Below are 24,466 nucleotides of genomic sequence, written 5' to 3'. Positions count from 1 at the left end.
TGAAAAAAAGAGGGGACATTTGTGTCACGTATCAGCGCTTTGGAATATAGCTATTGCATCCATCCATAAACATGTCACTTAGCACAACAATGATACTCTCAAAGTTGCCAAGCTACCCAATAAATATCCTCGAGACATTCCTAACATTTATATCCCTCTCGCTCAAATTACCCATAAATAACTTATTTGAATTTCTACCTCTTCCCCATTCGAATTTTCTCTCTTCCTCCACCAATTGTATGGTCAGGAAATATACTTGTTGTTGGATGAAGTAGGTATTTGACATTTGTCATCTAAATAATAATTAAAAATGCTTTAATAAGAAGTAGTTCATATATGGTTTGTTTGACTATTCATAAATTGGTTAATAATTTACTTGATTAGCGAAGAATTGGTAGATAGATTTTAAATCATCCTAAATTGGATAATTAGTTTGGAAATTGCGTTATTTTGTTAAATTTACCTTCAAAATGGTAAAAATGGAGGGGGGAAAATCATCAACCAACTTTTTGTTAGTACAATATCTTTTGGCGTTATTTTGTTAAATTTACCTTTCTAATATAACTAGCAAGTTACCCGTGCATTTGCACGGGACGATATTTTTTGCCGCATGATTAAGAACACATATTACATGTGCATTTATGATTAAGAATATGTATGTTGCTCGTGCATTTGCATGGTTAAAACCATATATGTTACCAATGCATTCATATTGTTAAAAATTATTAATTATATATAAAATCATACGGTTTAACTGTTTAAATCGGATAAACTTAATATGGGTCATCTACTGGTTTAGCATCTTGCTCGACTTTCTCAACATTGTTTTTTACACATATATAACATGATATAGTTAGTAGTATCCTATTAATCAAAAAAATCATCAATAAATTTATAATTTCATTATTATTTGATTCTAAAATAACATTAGTACGTCATGAGGGCTTGAAAGATTGACACATGTCAGGAGTTCTTGAGAGATTGACACATGTCATTGAGAGATTGACACATGTCATGAGAGACCTTTAGTTTTGATGAGAGGTTGACATATGTCATGAGCTTGAGAGATTGACACATGTCATGAGGGAGTTTTTTTTTATTATATAGGTAATAGATGCAAAAAGAATACTTTAACTAACTTTTTATTGTTTACCTTACTGGTATTATTTTGAGAATCCTTGATAAGGATGAATCTGTTCAATTTTTGGTGCAAAATTCATCATAGAACTGAACACAAAAATATAGTTCAATTCACTACAATTAATTACAAATTTTATAGTCGAATGAAATAGAATCACTTATGAATGGTTTGTTTCGGTTTCGTGGTTTTCATTTATAAAAAAAAAATTGCATCCATTTAAGTTCAGTATGTATTATAAGAAATATTGTTTGTCTATAAATGAAAAAACACTACTATTACTATTATTATAAAAAATATAAATCACAAATACATGAGTGAAAAAATTGAAACTCAATTAATTGTTAGTAACATATATATAACAATTATATAATTTAGGAAGAAAAAAATAAATGACCACTTATATAATAGTACAATCCACAATTAGTAATATATATCTACTTGTAAGATATATAAACAATATAATTCTCCATTTCTAAAATACACCTAATAGTTTAGTAATATATATAACATTAGAGTTCATAATTATTAACATATATAATAATTTATGGTATACGTTAGTTTTAAATCAAATATAATAGAAATTAGAAGATATGTTCCAAATTATCAAGACACTTATAAAGTAGCATATATATATATATATATATATATAATAATTTAGTAATTAGTGAGATATATATAACTCTAAAATAATAATAATAATTTAGTAACATATATATTTTTACAATTCACATAAATTTAAGATTTAAGCCAAACAATTAGTTGAATAATTCAAATCAGTATTGTGAAACCTGAACAGGACATCAAATTAGAAAAGGTCTATATTAGGTTTAACCATTTTAAACGGTTAAACCGTTAGGTCTGACCAGCTAATTTTATACATAATTAATAATTTTTATGCATAATATATATTTATATATAAATGTAATTGTATTATAATTAATAATTTTGTATAATTTATATTGTAGTATCGTCTCTCCATCTTTTTTGGATCAGACTAAAACAAAACATTAGATTAATGTTCCAATTTTTTAATTTAAGTAAACTGTTCGATTCACTTCCCAGGTTATTTTGGTTTAACTGTGTTTAAGATGGACGGACCAGAATCTCTCGAGTTCAAAGCGGTTCAACATCTCATTCAATTATGATGGTAAACCAGAGTCATTTTCAATTCCGGTTAATAATATATTTTTCCCTGATATCTATTTTTTAATATATAGTTAAGTTTGGTTCCAACAATTTCTAAATTTTTAAAACCACAAATCAAACTAAACATAAATGATTCTTTAAAAATAATAATTGAACAAACCATATTTTATGTTTGGTTCACTATGGGGAGGATAGGCCCTAATGCTCATTACACCATTATTACTCAAATAAAAACACAACAGTGCAATCGATAGAGGAAAATATATATAACAGAAACTTCTAATGTTGCACTGAAATCATAGGAACTTGTAGCAAAGGTAAAGAGTGACGCATTCTCCTTCTTACCAGAGATACTGAACTTGGTCACAGAAAAACAAACATGGTACTCTCTGCAAAGTATTCAATGTTGTCTTTCTCTCCTGCCATGTCCGCAAATGCTTCAACAATGCAACCCTTAGGCTTCTCACGCCGCCTTGTTCCTCCTGGCCGGAAGTTTTCTCCGGTGACCCTCACCAACGGAGTCTCAGTTTCTGTTGCGCCTCTCACATTGAGGTGCTCTTCTTCACTCTCAAGCCCACCCTCTGGTAAGTGAGTTTTTTGCTACTGTTGTTTTGGTTTTGACACTCTTTTAAATTTGTGTTCCCCCATAAGAATTTCTGGGCAGAATGGGAAAATGGGTAAGTGGATTGATGTTAAAGTTTTAATCTTTGGGGCATGTTTAATAAAGTTCTTATGTTATCCAGTGGTAACTAAATATCTCGTAAGTGTTTTTTTGAATTTGGATGATGATATGATATGTGATGTAAGGTATGGAGGCAAGAGGAATATTAAATTTGAAAAAAATTAATAAGAGCAATCATCTGTTAAATTGGACCTGAAATTATTTAATTTTGGATAACTGAAGGATTCCTTAGAAAATTTGGGACTTAAGGATCTTGGTTTGATGATTTGGTGCATCAATTATTCTGCATTTGCTGCATTTTTGTTTTTATTAATTTCAAGTTTTCAACTTTTATTTATTTATAATCTTTTGACTAAACATGTCCTATATTGTTGCAGTTGATGATGAGGCAAGAAAGTTTGTGGAACTTTCAAAACATGCAAACTTGATTCCTCTTTATGAGTCCATATTCTCTGACCAACTTACTCCTGTTCTTGCATACCGATGTTTGGTTAAGGAAGATGACTTCGAAACTCCAAGCTTCCTTTTTGAGTCTGCTGAGCCTAATGTTGAAAGTTCAAATCTCGTGAGCATGCTTCTATAGATTTGTGATTTTGAATTTATGAGTTGTTTGTCTTTTTATTGAAATTCGAGATTGGATTGATTGCAGGGACGCTATAGCGTTATAGGAGCTCAACCAACAATCGAAATTGTGGCAAAAGAAAATAAAGTTACAATAATGGACCATGAATTTGGGCATTTAACTGAGGAAGTTGCGGATGATCCTATGGTGATTCCCAGAAGAATCACAGAGGGTTTGAAACCCCATCTTACTGATGAACTTCCAGATGCATTCTGCGGTAAGAATTTTGTGATCAAAACACAACCACCAATAGGATCTTGTCAATGAATGATCATTCAATAACTATCAAGTATGGATATTACGTCCGATAGGATATATATCCGATCCGTCGATAAATATCTTTTAAAAAAATATATGATACAATATGTTTGTGATATACATGTAAAATACTTTTGCTTATTTTATCACTAAATTCAAAATGTAAATCAGATTGTCGTAAGAAATCATCATTTATTTCTCACAAATAGAAATATCATCTATCTTTTCTACTTAACACATTGTTTTTAATGTTTTTCTCTCGTTTTCTCATTCTTAAATTGCTTGCCTACTGTAGTTGAACTAAAAAGGTATCATAAAAGCATTCTAAGAGTATCGGAGAGTATCCGATTTATAATTTATTTGTTTAAAAAAATTCGATATTTCATGGATATGTATTAATGAAGTATCAGATAATGTAAAAGGATATGTGAATAGGATAATGGACTGCATCATAAATGAGTAAATGTTCCAAAACATATAATTTATATATGAAACAATGAGGCTGAATATTCACATATGAAATAAGGAGGCAGAATAGTTTCATTAATTGATTCTGTTGTTTTAATATACAGCATGAATGGCTATGTATGACGCCTGGTGTCTGCAGTTAAAAACAACTTACGGTATGATAAGTTGAGTCAACAGAAATTCCTAACGGTTTGGTTGTAACAAAGTGATAATTTGAAAATAGACTAGTGGAACATGCATTAATTATATATCAACTTCTATTGATACTTTAAAAACTCATTCTTTTCAGTTTCAGTAAGCGCAACTATATATCTTGCAAAGTTAAAGAGTTTTTTTGCTTGACCGTAGTATTTGAAGTTGAAATCTTGTGGTTATATAGACCTAACATTTTTCTATTCAAATGTGAACTGTGAAGTGCTGAAGTATTTGTCTTTATACCAATTCTTCTTAGCTATACTTGATAATGTGAGAGCTGTATTGTTGATATCTTTTCCCCCATCTAATCATATTATGTACATAACCTGATTAGTTTAATCTTCTCTTCTAGGTGGATGGGCTGGGTATTTCTCATATGACACAGTTCGTTACGTCGAAAAGAGAAAGCTACCATTTTCTACTGCTCCTAAGGATGACAGGAATCTTCCAGACATTCATCTTGGCCTCTATGATAAAGTGATTGTGTTTGATCATGTAGAGAAGGTACCTTTTCTTATGCTTCACAAATACTGTATCAACTAGTAGTGTATTGCTTGTGATACTGACTTGTGTTGTTACGTATGTCTAATTTGCGGTATAGGTTCTTATCATTTCAAGAAAAAACTCAATACAGATGCTTTATCAGCAAAATGTTAATTTAATTGCTTTTTTTATTATTGAATTTGTGATCATTTAATGAGGAAAGGAAACAGTTTTTACTTCTGTTTTCTTCTAAATGCCTTTGTTTATATCATTTTTTGGCACATGATGATTTAATCATTTCATAAGGGATAGAAACCGTGAAATGACTTACTATTACTATGATGATATATATATATACTGTAAACTGATATGGAATCCATCATACACTTTGAATCACCATTTTTACGGATCAAGATCATTCAGTTATTCAATTACCTTAATATGTATGAATGTATGATACATAACATTACTTCATTTTTGGTTAAATTTCTAATTTGTATTATGCCCAACAGAAAGCATATGTGATTCTTTGGGTGCAAGTTGATCGATGCTCCTCGCCTGAGAATGCTTACAAGAATGGAAAGGAAAGATTAAGAAAATTAGTGGCTAAATTACAAGATAACAAATTGTAAGTTATATGTTCCTCTCTTTACTGATGTATTTGTTATGGTTTAATCAACATTGATTGATAATGTGTGTTTGCTAGCCCGAAGCTGTCTCCAGGATCTGTGGATTTGCAAACTCGCCATTTCGGTCCTCCTTTAAAAACATCAAACATGACGCCCAAAGCATACAAGGAGGTGGTCCTTCAGGCAAAGGAACATATTAAAGCAGGGGATATTTTCCAGATTGTATTAAGTCAGAGATTTGAACGAAGAACCTTCGCCAATCCTTATGAAATTTATAGAGCATTGAGAGTTGTGAATCCTAGTCCACATATGGCTTATTTGCAGGTTTATTCTGTGAATCACTGCTTCATTCAGGAAAGCTTTGTTGTTAAGCTCTTTCATCTTCTGATTATTATATATTTCCCAAACAGGCTAGGGGATGTATTCTGGTTGCTTCAAGTCCAGAGATTCTTACGCGTATAAAGAAGGTAGGCTTTTGTACATAGCTAAAGTAATTTCATTTTCTTCTGATTTTTAAATTAAATGCTATTTCTTACTTGGTCACTAAGATTTTTATTACAATCTTAATTGGAAGAACAAAAATTGTATTAAGTATATTTAATTGCTTATGATCTTGTCATGAACAGAGGAAGGTTCTGAATCGCCCATTGGCTGGAACAATTAGACGGGGGCAGACACAAGAGGAAGATGATAAGTTAGAAGCGAAGCTCCTGAGCGATGAAAAGCAGTGTGCGGAGCATATCATGTTGGTTGATTTGGGACGCAATGATGTTGGAAAGGTGTGTTACAAGTACTCACTTTGGTTATGGATACTCCTTGATTGTTAACTGCTATGGTGTGAAACTGTGGATTTCCCTTGATAAAGTATTCTTCCTTTCTTGGTAACAAGTCAAGTATGATAAGAAGATCTATAGGTTATAATTTTGAACTTTTCTTTGACCTTATTCTGTTTTATATCACGGTGCAGAAAATGTTTTTGTATGATTATATTCCCCTAGAGGAAGCAATTTGTTCTGACATTTTTTAGAAGGCATAGTTTGTATTTTGTACTTTATGTTGTCATGGTTCTGATAATATAAATTCTGAATGAAGGTCTCAAAATATGGTTCTGTGAAAGTGGAAAAGCTTATGAATATTGAGCGGTACTCCCATGTCATGCACATTAGCTCAACGGTGAGAACCTTTACTTGTTATCTATGTTTGTTAATGTTCTAAAATGACTATCAGAGTTTCTTCTGCACAAAACAACTGTACTGTCTTCCAGGGACAGCTTGCACCACCTTGGTATTCCGAACTTGGTTGAATTAGTACATGTGATTCATCTTAAAGTTTAAAAATATCAGATGGTAACATTATAGATGTCTTCTTTCTTGAAAAGGAGAATTAAGTCAAGTGATATATTGTATTATCCATCACATATGAAACTATGGGCTTTATTTGTTATGAATATCATTCTATGTATGGCAAAAAAATTCATGCAATTATGGTCTTATAATTGTATCCTATGTCATATAGATGCGCACCTTCATCCCAAGAAAATGCTTTGTTTTTTCAATTAAGTCATAATATTTGATTGCATCTTGCAGTTTCAACAAATGATATTCATTGTGTAATGCATTATTTATTATATTTAAAGGTTACCGGAGAGTTGCAAGACCATTTGACTAGCTGGGATGCTCTACGTGCTGCATTGCCTGTTGGAACTGTCAGTGGAGCACCAAAGGTTCATAGTTTTCTTAACTCTTCAATCAACTTACAATTTCTTCCAAAAATCTAACAGAATTGTAGCATTTCGTTTCCATTTTATGTTATTGCTCTGTTAAGCTAAAGCAATGCTACTAGTTAGGTCCTTACTCCTTATCTATGTTTCCATCCAAATAAAGCCAAGTTAATTACTTTTCTTCTGGGAAACAATGATTAGGTCCTTGCATATCTATTCCAATCTTCATAGTCGTGTTTGTGCATGCTTGTTGATCCTTAAAATGTACATGCTATGTTATGCACTATAGTTGGTTTCTCCTTATTTTCGTGACATGTTTGGCTGCCAGAGCTCCCCCAAGGTTGAAATTTTGAGTTCACTTCTATTCTATGTAGCACCAGTACTTTAAAATGGTTGTAGTATTGGTATCGGATAGGATACAATACTTCCATGTTTATTAGATACTTTTCGTTTATATATCTTTCGATTATGTTATGAACTTTGTCTGTATCAGTGTCTATATTTTGTCATATCTATGTCCTGTATCAATACATGTGCTTCTTAGGGTCACTTATTTGCAATAGCACTGTCAAATTTGTTTTCCGCTTGCTCGGCCATAGATACATACCATCCATGTGTGCTTCAATCTTCAGCGTCTTTCTTACGTGATGGATGGTTGATGCAGGTAAAGGCCATGGAGTTAATTGATGAGTTGGAAGTGGCTAGGCGTGGTCCTTATAGTGGTGGATTTGGATATATCTCTTTCTCTGATGAAATGGACATTGCACTAGCTCTCAGGACAATGGTGTTTCCAACTGGAACTAGGTATGACACAATGTACTCATACAAGGACCAACGCCGCGAGTGGATCGCTTACCTTCAGGCTGGTGCTGGTGTAGTTGCTGACAGTGACCCTGACGATGAGCACCAAGAGTGTCAAAACAAAGCTGCTGGTCTCGCTCGTTCCATCGATTTGGCTGAGTCAGCGTTTGTTGACAAATGATGAGTTGCTTGGGTTGGGGGTTCCTCAACAATGTAGCCATCTAGTTAGGAGTAACTTCAAGTTTGAACTTTATACTAGCACCACATGAATAACATCAAGCTCATCAATTAACCATGTTCAAAGAAATGCATGATTTAATGAATTTGGGATAAGAAATGCATGATTTAATGGCATAATATTTCATAAAAAGGTCATTAATTAACCATGTTCAAATACTTCAAGTTACTTTTTAGAACACTTTATTAGGTTTTCCGAATAAACTTCGTGAAAGATGAGTTGTTTTTGACGCATCGCTAACTTGTGATCACCGAGACAGCAGTGGAGCTAGCAGTGGTGTTGGTGATGGGAAGAAACAAATATGGTTTAGAGACATTATAATGGGTAGCAAGCAGCAGCCACCACCTTGGGAGAGAGTGGAACTCATCAAACAATATTTTGTTAGAGTTGAATTAGAAGAGAGTAATAGACTCAAGCTCAAGTATTTCTTGATGGTGAAGTATTTTAAAGGATATGTATTACATGGCAAGATGCCTTGGTCAACAAGCTACATGGTAAGTCTAGTTATTGGATTTTCTGTAACAAGGCGTTTGATTTGTTGAGAACTAAGAGACATCAATGAACAAAAATAATTATCCATTGTTTGATTTGTAAACAGATTTCAGTACTGGACAAAACATCCTACTGAGACAATACAAAAATCTGGTTTTCTGCCCCCCACCAAACAAGGGGGCAATTTTTTTTGTCTAGATCACCACAGAAATTTTCCCTGTGTTGTCCCTCATCATTTGATAAATCAAATGCTACATGAACCCAATGACTTTGTCTTCTGTGTTGGATTCTTTGGTTTGAGCTCCAGACACTACTTTTTCAGCAAGCTCTATATACCATTGGCTTCTTGATTATAGTCTGTTCCTCGAGCATAACAGTTGGAAATGGCTTTTGAAGTTGCATATGCTGGAAAATATTTAGGTCTTTGTGTGGCTTGTTTGTCATGAGACGTTACCTACGCTTGCAATGTAAGCTTCTCCATGTGGTTCTTCATGCAGTATAGATCGCAGGGTTCTACTGTTTCCTCAGAAGAACAAAAAAATCTCTGAGGGATTGATGGCCATGCCATTTTGATTTGACTCCAAAGACATTATCTTGCTGATTTTGGTACATCACTTTGTTCCATTAGTTTGCCTATAACAGTAGATGTTGAAAGTGGAACAGACCAACGATAGAGGAGATATGTTTCCTTTTGTGAACATTCTTGGTGAATGTCATTAAAGCCACTCAAGTTATATATTTCACATCCAGAAGGGAGTACACTTCAGAAACATATAAAATTGTATACTTCCTTTCCAAAGTTATATACATAATGTTTTCATAAATATACTTCCGGATGTTCAAAAATATAAGGAGCGTCATAATAAAATTAGCAGTATTAGCATTAATAACCAAGAGAAACCTGCATCTATCACTGGGTACCTTACTTTTTTTTATAAACTTGACAAAAAGATGGTCGTTAATCCAAACACACTTGCGCCAACATAGGATAAATATAGCTTAAGGTTTGAGGATAATTAGCTCAATTTTCATCAAATAGAGGATAAACTTCGGTTTGTTTTATAAAAAAAGCATTACAGCTACAACATATAACTGATCTACCTAAAATCACATATACCTTCCAATAAGCTTTACATCAGTAGAAGCATGGTTAGTTCCAAATGAAAATCCGCTATGGATGAAACTTAGAATAAGAATACCCAAAAAAAATCTAGTCTTTATCCCACTTGGTGATGTCGTCTATTCAAAATAAGAATGTGGGTTATATTTAAATATATGCAGAGCCCCCCGAAGTGCCTACAGTTTACCTGCCGCGTACACTGGCAGGAGATTGACCACATCTTTCACTGCCAATATCATCATCTACTTCGCTACTATCTAAACAAAGACCACTTTGGTTTACACTCAATTCAGAACTAGCATTGCTACTTGTGGCATGAGGAGAGCCGGAAACACTAAGTGTTCGACTATGCTGAGGCCCTGACCTCACGCTATACAAAGAAGATGCAGGAATGTTTGTCATCAATGGTCGTAAATTGCCTGGAATGGTTCTCCTTATATCCTATTCAAAGAGAAACAAGCAAAATGATGAGAAGAATCATAAAACTTAATCAGTTCTAATCTAACAAAGTTAATCAATTTGATTAGAAAATAAGTCAGGAAGTTCACTGAAGTTAATAAATGAGAAACTTAAATCATTAGCAACTACGACATCGATAAGCTTTTATACGGGAAGATTAGTGATATACAATCTTCGATGCAGTATACCAATACATAAATTTAGAGAAGATGCATACCATATGCCTAATAGCCATATCCAAGGACTTCTTTGAGAGTGTTCTTCCGAAACCTGAGCTATCAGGAGATGAAGACGACTTCCCAGAAAGGTTACCTCGGGGAGAGTTTTTGTCATCCATCCTTGGTGGTGCCAGTTTTCGCATATTTACTACTCTCTCGACCATTTTGGTGCCCATTACAACAGGGCTGACATTGTCATTAACTCTGGAGTACCCACGGCTGACTGCTGGCATTGAGTTTCCACTGATATGAGCAGTGCCATTGGAAGACCGTCCTCTTGAAGGAGAACATGATTGCCGCTTGGGTCTTCCACTAGAAGAAGGCTCGACAGATGAAGACCGAGAAGTGGGTGCTCCAGGCCTGCCCCTAGTTGCTGATAGTGACCTTTCAGGTAGAGTTGTCCTCAAATTGGGTGGAGCGTCAAGTGAAAACCCTGGCATCTCAGATGGATTCCATGGTCTTGATCTCACTGTTGGTGAAGTACCTCGTGATGTTACTGGCTGCCTTGACGCCACAGGAGCTGGCTGCCTTGACGACACAGGAGCTGGCTGCCTTGACGACACAGGAGCTGGCTGCCTTGTCATCATGGGAGCTGACTGCCTTGTTGTCATGGGAGCTGGCTGCCTTGACGTTGCAGGATATGACTGCCTTGATGAAGAAATATTAACTGAAGGAGCAGAGATATTGGGTTCACTTGATGATGTAGATGACCGCCGAGTTGGAGTAGATGCTCTTGATGCAGACCTGGAAGGAGGTAAACTAGGTCTGCTAGTTGGTGTTGAAGATCTTGCGGTAGATCTTGACAAAGGTGTGGAGGATCTTGACGGAATTGTGGGTTTAGCTGCCGGGACTGTGGTCTTGATGGCCGAAGACGAAGTCTTATTAGCAGAAACCATGGGCTTGGCTGCGAAAGTTGTGGTCTTGGATGTAGCTACCATGGTCCTAGTTGAAGGAAAGGTAGCCCGAGTAGGTGTCGAAGGTCTTGATGATTTTGAAGTTGATGACGACGTGAGACGTCCAGTAGGAGTTCCTGGTCGTGATCCAGGACCCCCGGATGATGAGGGCCTCCTAGTTGCACCATCTGAAGAGCTTGACTGAGGGGAGGAAGCCGGTTGTTTAGATACTAAGTTAGTCCTCCCTGGCTGGGAATTTGCCAACTATAACCACAAGGAAACCATTGCAAAAAAATATGAATTGCTGACACTACAACAACCGAGCCTTATTCTACTAAGTGGGGTCAGGTACACAGATCAATAATGCCATTAGGCACCATCAAAAATCAAATTTCGAGCAAAGCATTAACAAATCCAAACTTTGGAAATTTTTAAAAGAGCAACATCATTTTTATCACTATAATCACTACAAGTTAATAAAAGCAAGAATGACCAATTTACTCACTGCTAACAACATATTAAATTTGATGTAAAATGATAATAACTGACACATGCTCACCCTGGATTTTAATAACTTGCATTCTACTGACCATTTTTTAAGAAAATCACTATTTCAGCTTGAAGTCAAAGTTCACATATAACAATGATATTTCTCACAATTCTTTCCTCTCAAAACCAGGAACTCACAAGGGAAATTACAATTTCATTTGTGACATAAACCAGATTACCAGACACAAAAATCTACATCTTCCGATTAACCAGACTAATTAGCATGATCTGAAAGCTTCATGGAAAATGCTTACTCTAGATTTTAATGTCATGGGACGTGCAGTAGGAGTTCCCAGCTGACTCATAACAGTCTTACGAGTTTCCATCTCCAAAGAAGGAAAAAGAGGAGTACCAGGAGGAGTTAGAAGCCTGAAAAGACAATTAACCATGCTAAGTGCCAACATGAACAACAACTATTTGCACTAGATTTACATCACTTAGAAGTTAGAAACATTATCAAGCCCATCAGAGTTACATACATAACGGGGGAAGTCACTAAATTATCTGCAACAATGAAAACCAGTTTGATGCAGAAGCAGTACAAAATGCAGGCTTCGATAGTGGAAAATATATAATGTGAAGCGAGAGCAGACGAGTAGTTTAAAAAAATATATTTAGTGGCATGGTTACCTCTTTTAATTTTTAAATATTTTAATTAATTCTCACAGCTTTATTATATGGGTGGAATTATAGGTCAGGATTCTGTTAAGAGTTCGAGTGTCTTATTATTTGTAAGGCCCAAGGATTGCTCGTGAGCTATGGTTAGTAGTAAGTGTCAAGGATATGGAGGGTTGAAGAGGGAGGGAAATCTCATCAAGTCATTCTAGATAAAGAAACCAAAAATAGAAGAGAGATCCAAATATGTATGAAACATCAATTGGTTTAATTTAGAAATTGAATCAGGCAAGTCTGACCAATATGACATTAGTGCTTATTTGCAAAATTTGTGGTCGGAAAAATAGTAATAACACTTCTTGTATTAAAAAAACATAATAAATTAATGGCCACAAGCCCACAACAAAATAAGGAATTTCATTTCATATGGCAACTCAATTGTTCAAACAAACATGTACTCTAGGAGCTGCATTCTACAATTACTACACTTACCAATAAAAAGCAGAAAAGAAACTGAAACTCCATTAGTACACTAATATACAAAATCACAAGATAAATAAGGAAGAAAATATATGGAAAATCAAAATGTTAATAGAAAGACATCAAATACCAATCATAGTCATTTTTATCATTCTCTGAATTAAGAAAATCATCAGCTCCAGTCTTAAGCGGATGAGAAGCCGGCGCAGATGACGAAATGTTAAATATCCGAGAGGTGCCCGAATTTGAGCCTGCAAACATGAAAAACAACACCATCCATAATCCTTTCATAAACTACACTATCCAAACAACACAAACATACACTTTTTTGCAGGTCCGTCACCATACTTTAAAACTACCATAGAGAATCATGAAAAATTAGCAAAAACACTAAAATAGAAACAATGTGAACAACCAAAATCTCAACACTGTTCAACAAATTTCTTTTTTAATATAAATCTACACACCGAAAGCTAAATCGAGCTCCTCTGAGCTGTGAAAATGAAGATCATTGCGCTCTTTCTCGCGCTTCTTCATCTCGAGGAACAACGCAAGATCTTCTTCCTTCTCCTTCACAAGTTGCTTCTGCCTCTGCTTAAACGCAGCTTGCATTTGCGATTCCTCTGCCCTGAAGCTTCGATTCATCTCTAAACCCTAAACGGCTGAAAAACTACCTAAAAAGCAAAACTCCACCACCCCAAACAAAGCCTAGAGAATCTCAGTTTCTCGTTAAGCTCACCAAAACGCAGTTTCCTTACACGCAAAACGCAGTTTCTCGATAACTGTGCGAAACGGAAAACAAAGCACTGGGTCTCTGTCACAAAGTTTCGAATCTATGCGGAGAAAACGAGACGCTCAAAGCTCGAACGAAACGGCATTGTCGTAAACAAAAAGATAAAAACAGTTAAATGCATTAATGGAGCTGAAACCGCCATTGTCGCGTGGGGAATGTGAGAGTGAAAGGCGCGTGGGGAGAAAAGGAGAGAGATCGGAAAACGGAGAGTGATGAGTGAGACGGTGAGAGAGAGGAGTGAGAAAAAGTAGGAGTGGCACACGATTGTAATATAAATGATATTTTAGGTCCAAAATGGAGAATATGTAAGAATGAGATTCTAGACAGCTGTTTTTGTTCCTCTGTTTTCACGTCACGTTTTGGTGGTTCGATTTTAATCACGATAGTACCCTTCCTTTTCACCTTTTTGAATTTTTGCAACGGTCTAATTAATGCATCCTCCAACTTCGGTTTATTTAGCATGTTTTTTAGGTAATGAGTCATTTTAAAAATATATTGAGAGTTATGGATGATATTGTATATATATACCGATAATATTGACACATAACGAATGTATTATCTATTATTTTTTTGTATTAATTTTATTTATAAATTAATGATAATTGAAAATAGATAATGAATAATGTAATCAGTATTGTTATTAATATTATATCGATCATCCAATCAGTTAGGGTACTGGTATAATGGTTTAATCGATAGTTCACCAACTAAATCATGCCGATGAAATTAGATATACATATATAATATATTAACAATGTTGAAAAATCAATAATTTTTCTATTTTTATTAAAAAAATTAATTTTAAATAAAAATCGGTCGGTATGACCGGTTCAATTCATTGAAAATCGATCGATATAACCAGTACGGTTCAATTGAAAATCGATGGTATGACCAGTTTTGATCGATATGATTGCATAACCGGTATAATTATTGTATCGTACTGATATTGGGACCAGTTCACTGGTTGAACCGACCAACACGAACTAGTTTTTCCAACACTGGATGCAATAATAATATAAAAATTCTTACTTACATCTTTCTTTTATTATTGAATTAATATTAAAAATTTAATTGTTGAAATTTACTCTTGTTTTTTAAATTATACCATTGTTTTTCAACTCCTTCGAACTCAATCTTCACATATGATATATTGGAGTTTCTATTGGATGACCTGAGACTTCATTATAATGAAAATCTAGTGAAATCAAATTCATGAGTTGAGAGGAATGAAACTCAGAGCTCTTGAGTTCAGTATTACTATGAATGACAATGAAAATTGAACATATGAGTACTTACTCAAACCTAACCCAAATTTAACGGATTAAACTTATTGTTACTGGATTTGGGTTCGAGTTTTATCTGATATTAAATTTTAGGGTTTGGTTCGAGTCTGGTATATATGGTACCATACCCCGAAACAACCCTTATTGAAAAATTAAATAAACTAATATATTTTCTAAATTAGTTTTGTTATAGACTTACAGAGCGAAAGGCTGCACAAATGCACAATTATAAACTCTTCATTCCTCAATAACTAAAAGTGTTAGCGAATGGCAAATTTACTTAGGTATTGCACTTTGAACAGAAATTTACCATAGTAATGTAAGTTTTGTACTTATTACATAAGTGGTGCATTTTTTTGTAAATTGGCAACCTCATGGCCGTTTTCCTTCTTTTTTTTCTCTTAGACCCACATAACTCGGCAACAATGGTGGAGTTTATTTTTTTCCTAATATTTGCTTTAAAAATCGTCACTCAAGATGGAATTTTACATGTTATTTTAATATATAAGTATTAATCGGCAATGGTGGAGGTTTAGTTTTTTTTTTAGAAAATCGTCACTCTAGAAGGAGTTTTTCATTGTATAGGAGTTTTTCACTTTGCCCTAGTTTTTTATTATTGTTCACAGTTTGACCTAAATCGTGAATGGCATAGGAGTTTTTTCCGATATTTTTTACGCCAGTATCCTAGCCCTATATAATCACTCAACACTTCTATCTTCTTCTCCTAAAAACTTACATCTTCTCAAACTTCTTCTCCTAAATACATTTCTCTTGAAACTTTTTTCCAGCAGTCTTTTATACTTGTCTCATTTGGAGCTTTTCTTCTCGTATAGATTGAAACTTGATTAGAGGTTAGTAGAACTATTATATTTTATCAACTGTAATATATTTATTTGTTAAATTTTTGTAATATTATTATTTTGTTTAATGTATATGGCTATTCTAAGATATATTGTTAGCAATTTTAGTGATGAAGAAGACATTGAAATATGTAGTGATGAGGAGGATGTCGATGTTGGTTCATCTTCTAGGATGACATATAGTTCTCCATCATCATTTTTTTCGTAACACAAATTCTAAAGATGGTCGTAATTTTGGTCATACAAGTGGTTTAACGAATAATAATAACAATGATTTATTTGTTGAGATGCAATTTGAATCTAAAAAAACCACAATAAATGCTATTATAGAATTTCATATTCAAAATTCATTTGATTGTGTTGTTGATGAGTCTAGACCAGATAGATATGTTGGGAAATGTACACATTTTGGTGCTGGATGTGAGAGGCGAATTTGCGCTTCTTTTAACATTAAGCGTGACATATGGGAGATTAAGAAAATTAATGGAACACACAGTCGTGTATCTATGTTGGTTTCCTAAGATCATAGCAAATTAAATTCATCATTTATTTCAGACCTTGTTGTTAATTTGGTATCTGCGGATCTGAGTATACCAGTTAAGGCACTAGTTAAGGAGGTTGTTAGTCGTTTTGGTTATACAGTGACATATAGAAAGGCTTGGACTGCAAAACAAATGGCATTGGCCAAAAATTTTGGTGAATCGGAGGGATCATACAATGAGTTACCACGTTGGATGAATATTGTACAATATTTCTCTCCCAGTACAATTGTAAAATATCAAGTACATCACCATATTACAGATGGTATGGAAGACTCTAGTCAATTCATTTTGGATAGAGTGTTTTGGGCTTTCAAACCATGCATTGATGGGTTTGCATATTGCAAACCAATTATACTAGTGGATGTAACATTTTTAACTGGGAAATATACTAGAACATTGCTTAGAGCGAGTTCAATAGACGGAAACATAAGAGTATTTCTAATTGTCTTTGTCATTATTGAAGGAGAGACGAAAGAAGTTTGGAAGTGATTTTTTACAATCTAAAGACTTATGTTACCCCTCAACCAAACCTTTGTATCATATCAGATAGAGGAACAGGTTTGTTAGCTGCACTTCGAAGCAAGTTCACAGGATGGTCTAGTGAACAGTCAGTTTATTGTATTCGTCATCTTGCTAGTAACTTCAATAAGGAATTCCGAGATTCTGATCTAAAAGATAAAGTCGTACAAATGTGTATGTATTAGTTATATTTGTAATTTATATATATTGTTGATGTTCTAGATTGATATATTTTCTTTTATTTAATTTTTAGGTTATGAGTTGATGCGACCACGGTTTGAACGGATGTTGAATTTGTTGCGGCAAAAAAATCCCAGGGCTGGTGCGTGGTTCGACCATATTCCAAAATAAAAGTGGAGTCAAACATACAACGAAGGTAGACGTTTTGGCCACATGACCACAAATCTTGCAGAATGCATTAATGATGTTCTGAAAGGATCTAGAACTCTTCATATCACACCCCTTGTGAGAGCAACCTACTATAGGCTAAATAAATTGTTCATTCAACATCGGGATGAAGCTACTAACATGATTAGAGCAGACCATATATATTGTGAAGAGTTGACAAAAGTGATTAAAGAAAATCAGCGACAATCCACGTGTCAAGTAGTTCGTAATTTTTCACGGGAGACTAGTCTCGGATGTTGAATTTGTATCTAGATCTGGTGGTCGTCAAGTGAGGATATACATTGTTAAACTAGCCGATAGTTGGTGTGATTGTGGGAAATTTCAATCATTAAGATTTCCATGCTCTCATGCGATCGCAACTTGCATTTCACTGGTTTAGATTGTAGCCAGTTTATCTCTCCAATTTATCGGTTGGATAATATTGTTAAGGCATATAGATGTCACTTTCAACCGATTGATAATGAAGAATATTGACTCCCTTATTCTGGTCCAATATTCATTCTCAATCCTCTAATGCGAAGGAAAAGAAGTGGAAGACCTAAAACTACACGCATTCATAATGAGATGGATGAAGTTCATCTTGAACAAATTAAAAAATGTGAATGGTGTAGAACTGAGGGACATAATAAGAAGACATGTCCACTAAGATTTAGAGAACTTGGTGAGAGTTCTACACAACATTTCCATAATGACTAGTTTATTTTGTAATCTTTATTTTTAGTATGTAATTCTTTACATTTTGTAATCTTTATTTTTATTTTATAATCATATGTGAGTTATTAGTTAAATTAATTAAACAAGAGAATAGATGGGTTCACATGATGAAGAATGAGTAGTTTATAATATTTATTTTTATATTAACTTTTTTAGTAAAAATTTTACTAGTTTCAGTGGATGCCATATTACTAACTGCCTTTCCTGCCAAACATCTCAGAGAGAAGCCGATCACATGTGTCACTAGTATGATTCGCAATTGTGGAATAGCACCCTACTGATCGGGTTATGATGCAATTTGGTTTTGGTCAACCAATTCCAAAAGATCCAGTGAATTGTGAAAAACTACATAAAGTTGACTTACTGACAAAACTGATTATGACTGGCCACATAAGTATCATCGTTGGATTCAAATATGGAATAATTGGGATAACTATGTGGTCGATGGTTTCCCCGCAAACACCCTACCTTTGAACCACTACTCTGAGTATATGTAGTGGTACTTAAAAAGGACTAGAATATACATATCTAGAGATGGAGCACTCGGATGAAATTGTAACTTTTTTTTATAAATTAAACTTTCTCTTTAATTATATTATTTACTTCTAATTTTATCTAAATTTTTCAGTATACATTTGTAAAAAGAATTTGTGATCAGAGTCGTCATTCAGCTTCACTTATAAATCCCACACAATCTTTATGTGACGTCTTCCCATCTGACTGTAAAATGATGGGAGCATTGGCTAAACTATAGCCCAATGCATACTCTACCCACATTGATGAAGCTCCTCCTACTCATCATTATCATATACCGAAAACTGGCTCTCTGCAACGAACTCCAGCAGATAGTCATTCTCAAGGACATACTTCATCAGTTACTCCTCAACAACAACAGCAAATGTATGGGTTCGCAAATTATAATTATTCATACAATTATTTGTCATCAAATTCTCAAATCCCACTATCATCAATGTTTGCTACTACTTCAACTACATCAATGTTGGCATACGATTCTCAACAATATTATCGTCATACTATGCCGTCTACAAACATTTCTAGTATACAACATATTGATGACGAAGTTCTAGTTGAGGATGTTGATGAAGATGAAGATGATTCAGATGATGAGAAGCCACAGTTGGTGACACGTGGTGGAGGGAGAATCTCGCAGCAGAATGAACAACAATTAAGAGTTCAACCGCCAAGAAAAAGAAAACTACCTCCATGTGGCACTTCATCACATAGACGTCATTAAAGTTGTTTCAGATTTAATGTATTAAAATTTTAATATTGTAATATTTTTTCTTAATAATATTAGTGTTGCAAGATATAGTAATAGGTTGGTAATGAACAAAAATTATAATAAAAATTTAAACATAAAACTCAACCAAAATAAAATTAAAATTAAAATTCATTTCTTATAAATCCACATACATTGCCGATTCTGTTAGGGCAAGAAAAAACGAAAAAAAGCTAAAAATCCAACTGCATTGCCGATTTACACATATATAAAAAAACCTAAAACTCCAACGCAATTGTCGATTTATAAAAAAAAACTCCTATGTCATTGACGATTTATAAAAAACTAGGGCAAAGTGAAAAACTCCTATGTCATTGACGATTGAGGGCTTTACACTATACAATGAAAAACTTCTTCTGGAGTGACGATTTTCTAAAAATAAAAACTAAACTTCTACCACCATTGCCGATTAACACTTTATATATTAAAATAACATGTAAAACTCTATCTTGAGTGACGACTTCTAAAGCAAATATTAAAAAAAAATAAACTCCACCATTGTTGTCGAGTTATGTGGGTCCAAGAGAAAAAAAGAAGAAGGAAAACAGCCATAGGGTTGCCGATTTACAAAAAATGCACCACTTATATAATAAGTGCAAAACTTACAATACTATGATAAATTTCTGGTCAAAGTGCACTACCTAAGTAAATTTTCCCTTAGTGAAGTGTGAACTTTCATCTTCTCCTACATTTAACTAAAACTCAACATCATCTTCTCATTCATTTATTCTTCTCCATCTTCGAACAACTATTTGTTTCTCATTCCTAGTTTTGTTCGAATTTTATCTTCTTTGTTCATCTTCAAGGTTATAAGGTTTCGCCTTCCATTCCCAAATCTTCTTTCACAAAGCTAAGTACTATATTTATATCTTTTTTTCCTTTTGCTTTTGTGGGTTGTTACTTGTTTCAACTTTACTCTAGAATCCTCACAAACTTTGCTCTTTGTAACTTGATATTATTATCAATAACAAAAATTTGGCCCAAATGATGTTTATTTACAAAGTTTTTATTTTTATAATATGTGGTCGTTTATCTATACTGTTTTTTTTTTCATGTAAGGATTATCTCTGGTATTCCTTCATTGTAATTCTAGTTTTATATATATATATATAAATAAATAAGATTTTTCAGTCCATTTTGTTTGGTTTAGTTTCTGCTATACGGATTAATATTATTGTATTTAATTTTTTCAGGTTCCCCGAAATTCGACGGATTCGGAGATGATATTGTTAATTTCAATCTCATTCAATTTGGTTTGGGTTTTGAATTTCGAATTTGGGGTTGGTAAGCACAAACCCGCAGCCTACCCGCCTTGTTGTCATTCCTAACTATGACATGACAATGTTAAACCAAGACCACTTTCCTATGCATACACAATGCACAACATCTAACAAAAGAGAAATAATATGCACTAAGTGTAGTAATAGAAAACAGATGAAAAATGAAAAAAAAATATGTTTGAGAGAAATGTGAATTATCAAGAAGAATGAAGTGAGTTGTATTGAAAATGTATTGAATATCAATTACAACAACCGTACATCGTCGAAATGTTAAGTGTTATTTATAGATTCCAAATTCCAATTAACTCTAACTAACTTTCTATGCTAGGAAAGTATACAAACTAACAGACTAAAATAACGCAAACTTCTACTAGTGGAAATTTCCTCATTTTCTATTATTCTCAAACTACTTATTAATGCTGAAATTACATTATTTCTAATATACAATTGCATTGCTGTAAACCTTCATTGTCATCGTAATGTAACTAAATCCATTTTTCACATTTACATGCTTTTAGATTTAAAAGCAACAATGGCCGTAGACCGAGAGGAATCAAACTTAGAGGTGTTGATTGCAACATATACACGATGAGTGTTGATGACCATATGAAGTAAAGAATTCAAAACTTGACAATTTTATAGCCTAACCATTGATTTACTCATAATTGTGTGTGTCGTCCAAGCCTTTTGGAAAATTGTTTAAAGGGAGAGTATATGTACCTGACTTCCCCATCTACTTCAAATCACTGTATTAGGATATAGAAATTAATAAAGTGAGAGTAAAATAGTGTGAATGACCAAGGGATAGAGAAGAAAGAGAGAACAATTATGGATTTGTATTGTAATAAAATTATAATATAGGAACTTATCTTCTGGAGCTTCCATCAACTAAGTGTAAAGATTTGCTTTTATTTAATTCTACGGGAATGTATTTTTCTAGATCTATTTAGTTTAGTCTTTTTGGGGTTTTAGCCCCTCCATTGAACTAAAAAAATTATAATATTAAGATGCGAGTAAGAAATTTGAAACAAAAAACCAAGAGTGTCATAGGCATCTTTGTGAGTATTCATACATACACATTTATTCGTGTACACTTATTTTATAAGTATCCCAATTTTGAAAACATATTATCATTTATGAGTCCTTAGTTTTCCATAAATGTGATAAAATTTGTTAGAAACATTGCCCTCAAGTTATGGTGATGAATAAAATGATTTGAAAATTGTTGGTCCTAATTGATATGAAAGTAAGACCAATGAATCTTAGCAAATGAATCATTGAGTACATTAATAATGGTTATTCCAAGGTCTTAAAATTATTTCTTGACTTTTGAGAACTTTAAAGTCCAACTTAGAAAGTTAAAGTAACACTTTTCAAGGTGTCTTGGAATTATGACAACAATTTAATTCTCCACGATGAAGTCTTCATCCCCTTCACTATATAAAGGAGATTTATGGGGAAGAGAAGAACAAACGAGTGAGAAAGAACAACATAAAGAAAAAGTGAGAGTTTATATTCACTCAGTATGAGACTTATATTCCTAGTGAGATAGTAGAGAGAGTTTGTATTTTCATCATTTTTTGGTTAAACTGAGTACTTTTCTCTTAGTAAGATAGAGACAAATATTGTAATCATATTTTCTATAGTAGAGATACTTTCTGGACTAGATCTTGTGATTGTTCGTTCTCATATTGAAAGATGTTTTTCCACGTTAAATTTTTGTGTGTTATTCTTCTACTTTTTTTATCCACTTGCCATTTTTGCAAGTGCCAATTTTGCATCACATAAAAGAGAGAAATTAAATAAAAGCATGTACTATCTCTATGGGACAAGAGAACTACTCCCAAATCATGAAATGGAATTTTGTTTTTTGAAAAATCGTATTTTTTTTATAATAAATGCAAATGTATTCTGTTTGTAAGACAAAATGAACTCTATATGATTTATATAATTCTTAATTTATAAAAAATTATTTAATTTATATAATTCAAAATAACAATTTCTATAACTAAACAAATTAAAAGATAAATTAGGACACAAGAAGGTCAAAAATTATTTTTCTACAAAAGTATCCAATGTAAAGGAATAAACATCTACTCTCGTCTATAATAAAAAATTGACAATCCAAATCAAACCAATTAAATTGGTATATAATATGTGTATATGCAAACAAATCAATCATTAACTACTTAAAAATTAGTTTAAAATTTTAATCATTTTTATATAAAAACATTTTGTACATTAAATGAACTTGTTTCTTAATTTAGCACCTAATTCCCTTATTTCCTTAATATTTAGGATTCCTATAATTTCTTTTCCCTCATCACCTATCAAGTATCGCTATAAGTTCTCTTTCTCACTTCTATGATTATTGATCGACTGAACTCAACCACTAACACTAGCGTTTGCATTTAAGAATACAAATATTGATTTTAAGAGGGAAAGAGAAGGAAAAATCACAAGATAAAATTGTGGGAGAATGAGAAGGGGAAAGGAAGACAAATTTCTCATTTACTTAGGAGTGTTAAATTACATGGGAGTAGACTAAAGAAATGATGTCAGTATTTTCCTTTAGACATTTAATTAACAATGAGAAATATAAACAAATATAATTATACCATTTAAAATTGTCTTCACAATTTACAACATTTTGTTTAAATTACTCTTATACTATATTGTAATTAATAAAAAATAATGAATGATATTGATTCTTATATTATTTGAATTTGTCTTCATAATAAACCATATTTTGTTTGACTTAATTACACTCATCACCATTTTTTATTTAAGAAATTATATTTATTTCTAGGGATGACAAAAAACTAGACCTCTGAGTACCCGCAGAAATACCTGCAACGGTTACCCATAATAATAACTTGTAGATAAGAACTGGTTTATTGATATTTGTCTTGGGCGGTTACTCGCAAATTTATATATTTAGTTTTTAATTAAATTTTTATATATATTTAATATTATTTTAAGATTATATATTATATACTTTATTATTACTTCATAATAAATTACATCTAGTTGACTATGATCATAAATTTATCGTATAAATATCATATTATTCATGTAATAATTATTTTACATATTGATTATTACAATGTATATAAATATATAATTAAAATTAAAAATTCATTGGGTACCGCAAATACTGCTACCCAAACGGGTATCCGCAAATATTGTGCGAGTTTGAGAATAGGAAAACACTACTCGCATCCGCCCGCGCTCATTACCATCTCTACTTATCTTTGTTAATATATAATTATGAGTAATTTGTGTAAGTTTAAATGATGATTTGTATAAGAGTAAATTACACTGACACCCCCTGAGTTTTAGTGAAATTACACAAATTATCCATCACTTTTCTACACCTACACTAACCCCTCATTTTTATAATTTTATTACACTGACCACTATGCATGAGAAATAAGTATAAGTTTGTGAACAAAAAATGTGATAAATACAATTAAGTTAAACAAAAGATGACATATTGTAGAGACAAGTCCAAATAATATATTAATCGATACCTCTTTATTATTTTTGGTTCATTAC

The 24,466-nt window shown here is 33.0% G+C and overlaps 2 protein-coding genes across 3 annotated transcripts; one reads left to right on the top strand and one right to left on the bottom strand.

Annotated features, from left to right (window-relative positions):
- LOC109345074 (anthranilate synthase alpha subunit 1, chloroplastic-like) lies at positions 2,525-8,426 on the top strand. Its single transcript, XM_019583853.1, has 11 exons — positions 2,525-2,871; positions 3,347-3,534; positions 3,619-3,808; positions 4,865-5,016; positions 5,508-5,623; positions 5,702-5,948; positions 6,035-6,091; positions 6,251-6,403; positions 6,717-6,797; positions 7,261-7,347; positions 8,009-8,426. Exons 1-11 carry the CDS (start codon positions 2,667-2,669, stop codon positions 8,324-8,326), a joined length of 1,794 nt encoding a protein of 597 aa, XP_019439398.1. The 5' UTR covers positions 2,525-2,666; the 3' UTR covers positions 8,327-8,426.
- Positions 9,912-14,282, bottom strand: LOC109345073 (mucin-17-like). 2 transcript variants are annotated; one of them, XM_019583851.1, is made up of 6 exons: positions 13,949-14,282; positions 13,677-13,863; positions 13,340-13,460; positions 12,369-12,483; positions 10,672-11,829; positions 9,912-10,436 (listed from the first exon to the last, which is right to left on the bottom strand). In XM_019583851.1, the coding sequence occupies exons 2-6, from the start codon at positions 13,852-13,854 to the stop codon at positions 10,179-10,181; spliced, it is 1,830 nt and encodes a 609-aa protein (XP_019439396.1). In that variant the 5' UTR covers positions 13,855-13,863; positions 13,949-14,282; the 3' UTR covers positions 9,912-10,178. The 2 variants fall into 2 exon arrangements, with proteins under 2 accessions (XP_019439396.1, XP_019439397.1); XM_019583852.1 differs by having other exon boundaries at positions 13,340-13,407; positions 13,444-13,460; positions 13,677-14,281.

Source organism: Lupinus angustifolius, chromosome LG04, assembly GCF_001865875.1.
Source record: "Lupinus angustifolius cultivar Tanjil chromosome LG04, LupAngTanjil_v1.0, whole genome shotgun sequence".
Lineage (NCBI taxonomy): Eukaryota > Viridiplantae > Streptophyta > Magnoliopsida > Fabales > Fabaceae > Lupinus > Lupinus angustifolius.
Note: the sequence above shows the minus strand (reverse complement) of the source record. Positions and strands in the feature narration are given on the sequence as shown.

Excerpts from the sequence above, each read along its gene's own strand:
- LOC109345074 (XM_019583853.1), top strand. The coding sequence starts at position 2,667 with ATGGTACTCTCTGCAAAGTATTCAATGTTGTCTTTCTCTCCTGCCATG. Across the intron at positions 2,872-3,346 it reads ACTCTCAAGCCCACCCTCTG|TTGATGATGAGGCAAGAAAG; the intron begins GTAAGTGAGTTT and ends ATATTGTTGCAG. Across the intron at positions 6,798-7,260 it reads TCATGCACATTAGCTCAACG|GTTACCGGAGAGTTGCAAGA; the intron begins GTGAGAACCTTT and ends TTATATTTAAAG.
- LOC109345073 (XM_019583851.1), bottom strand. The coding sequence starts at position 13,854 with ATGAATCGAAGCTTCAGGGCAGAGGAATCGCAAATGCAAGCTGCGTTT. Across the intron at positions 12,484-13,339 it reads GATAAAAATGACTATGATTG|GCTTCTAACTCCTCCTGGTA; the intron begins GTATTTGATGTC and ends TTGTCTTTTCAG. Across the intron at positions 10,437-10,671 it reads ATATGGCTATTAGGCATATG|GATATAAGGAGAACCATTCC; the intron begins GTATGCATCTTC and ends CTCTTTGAATAG.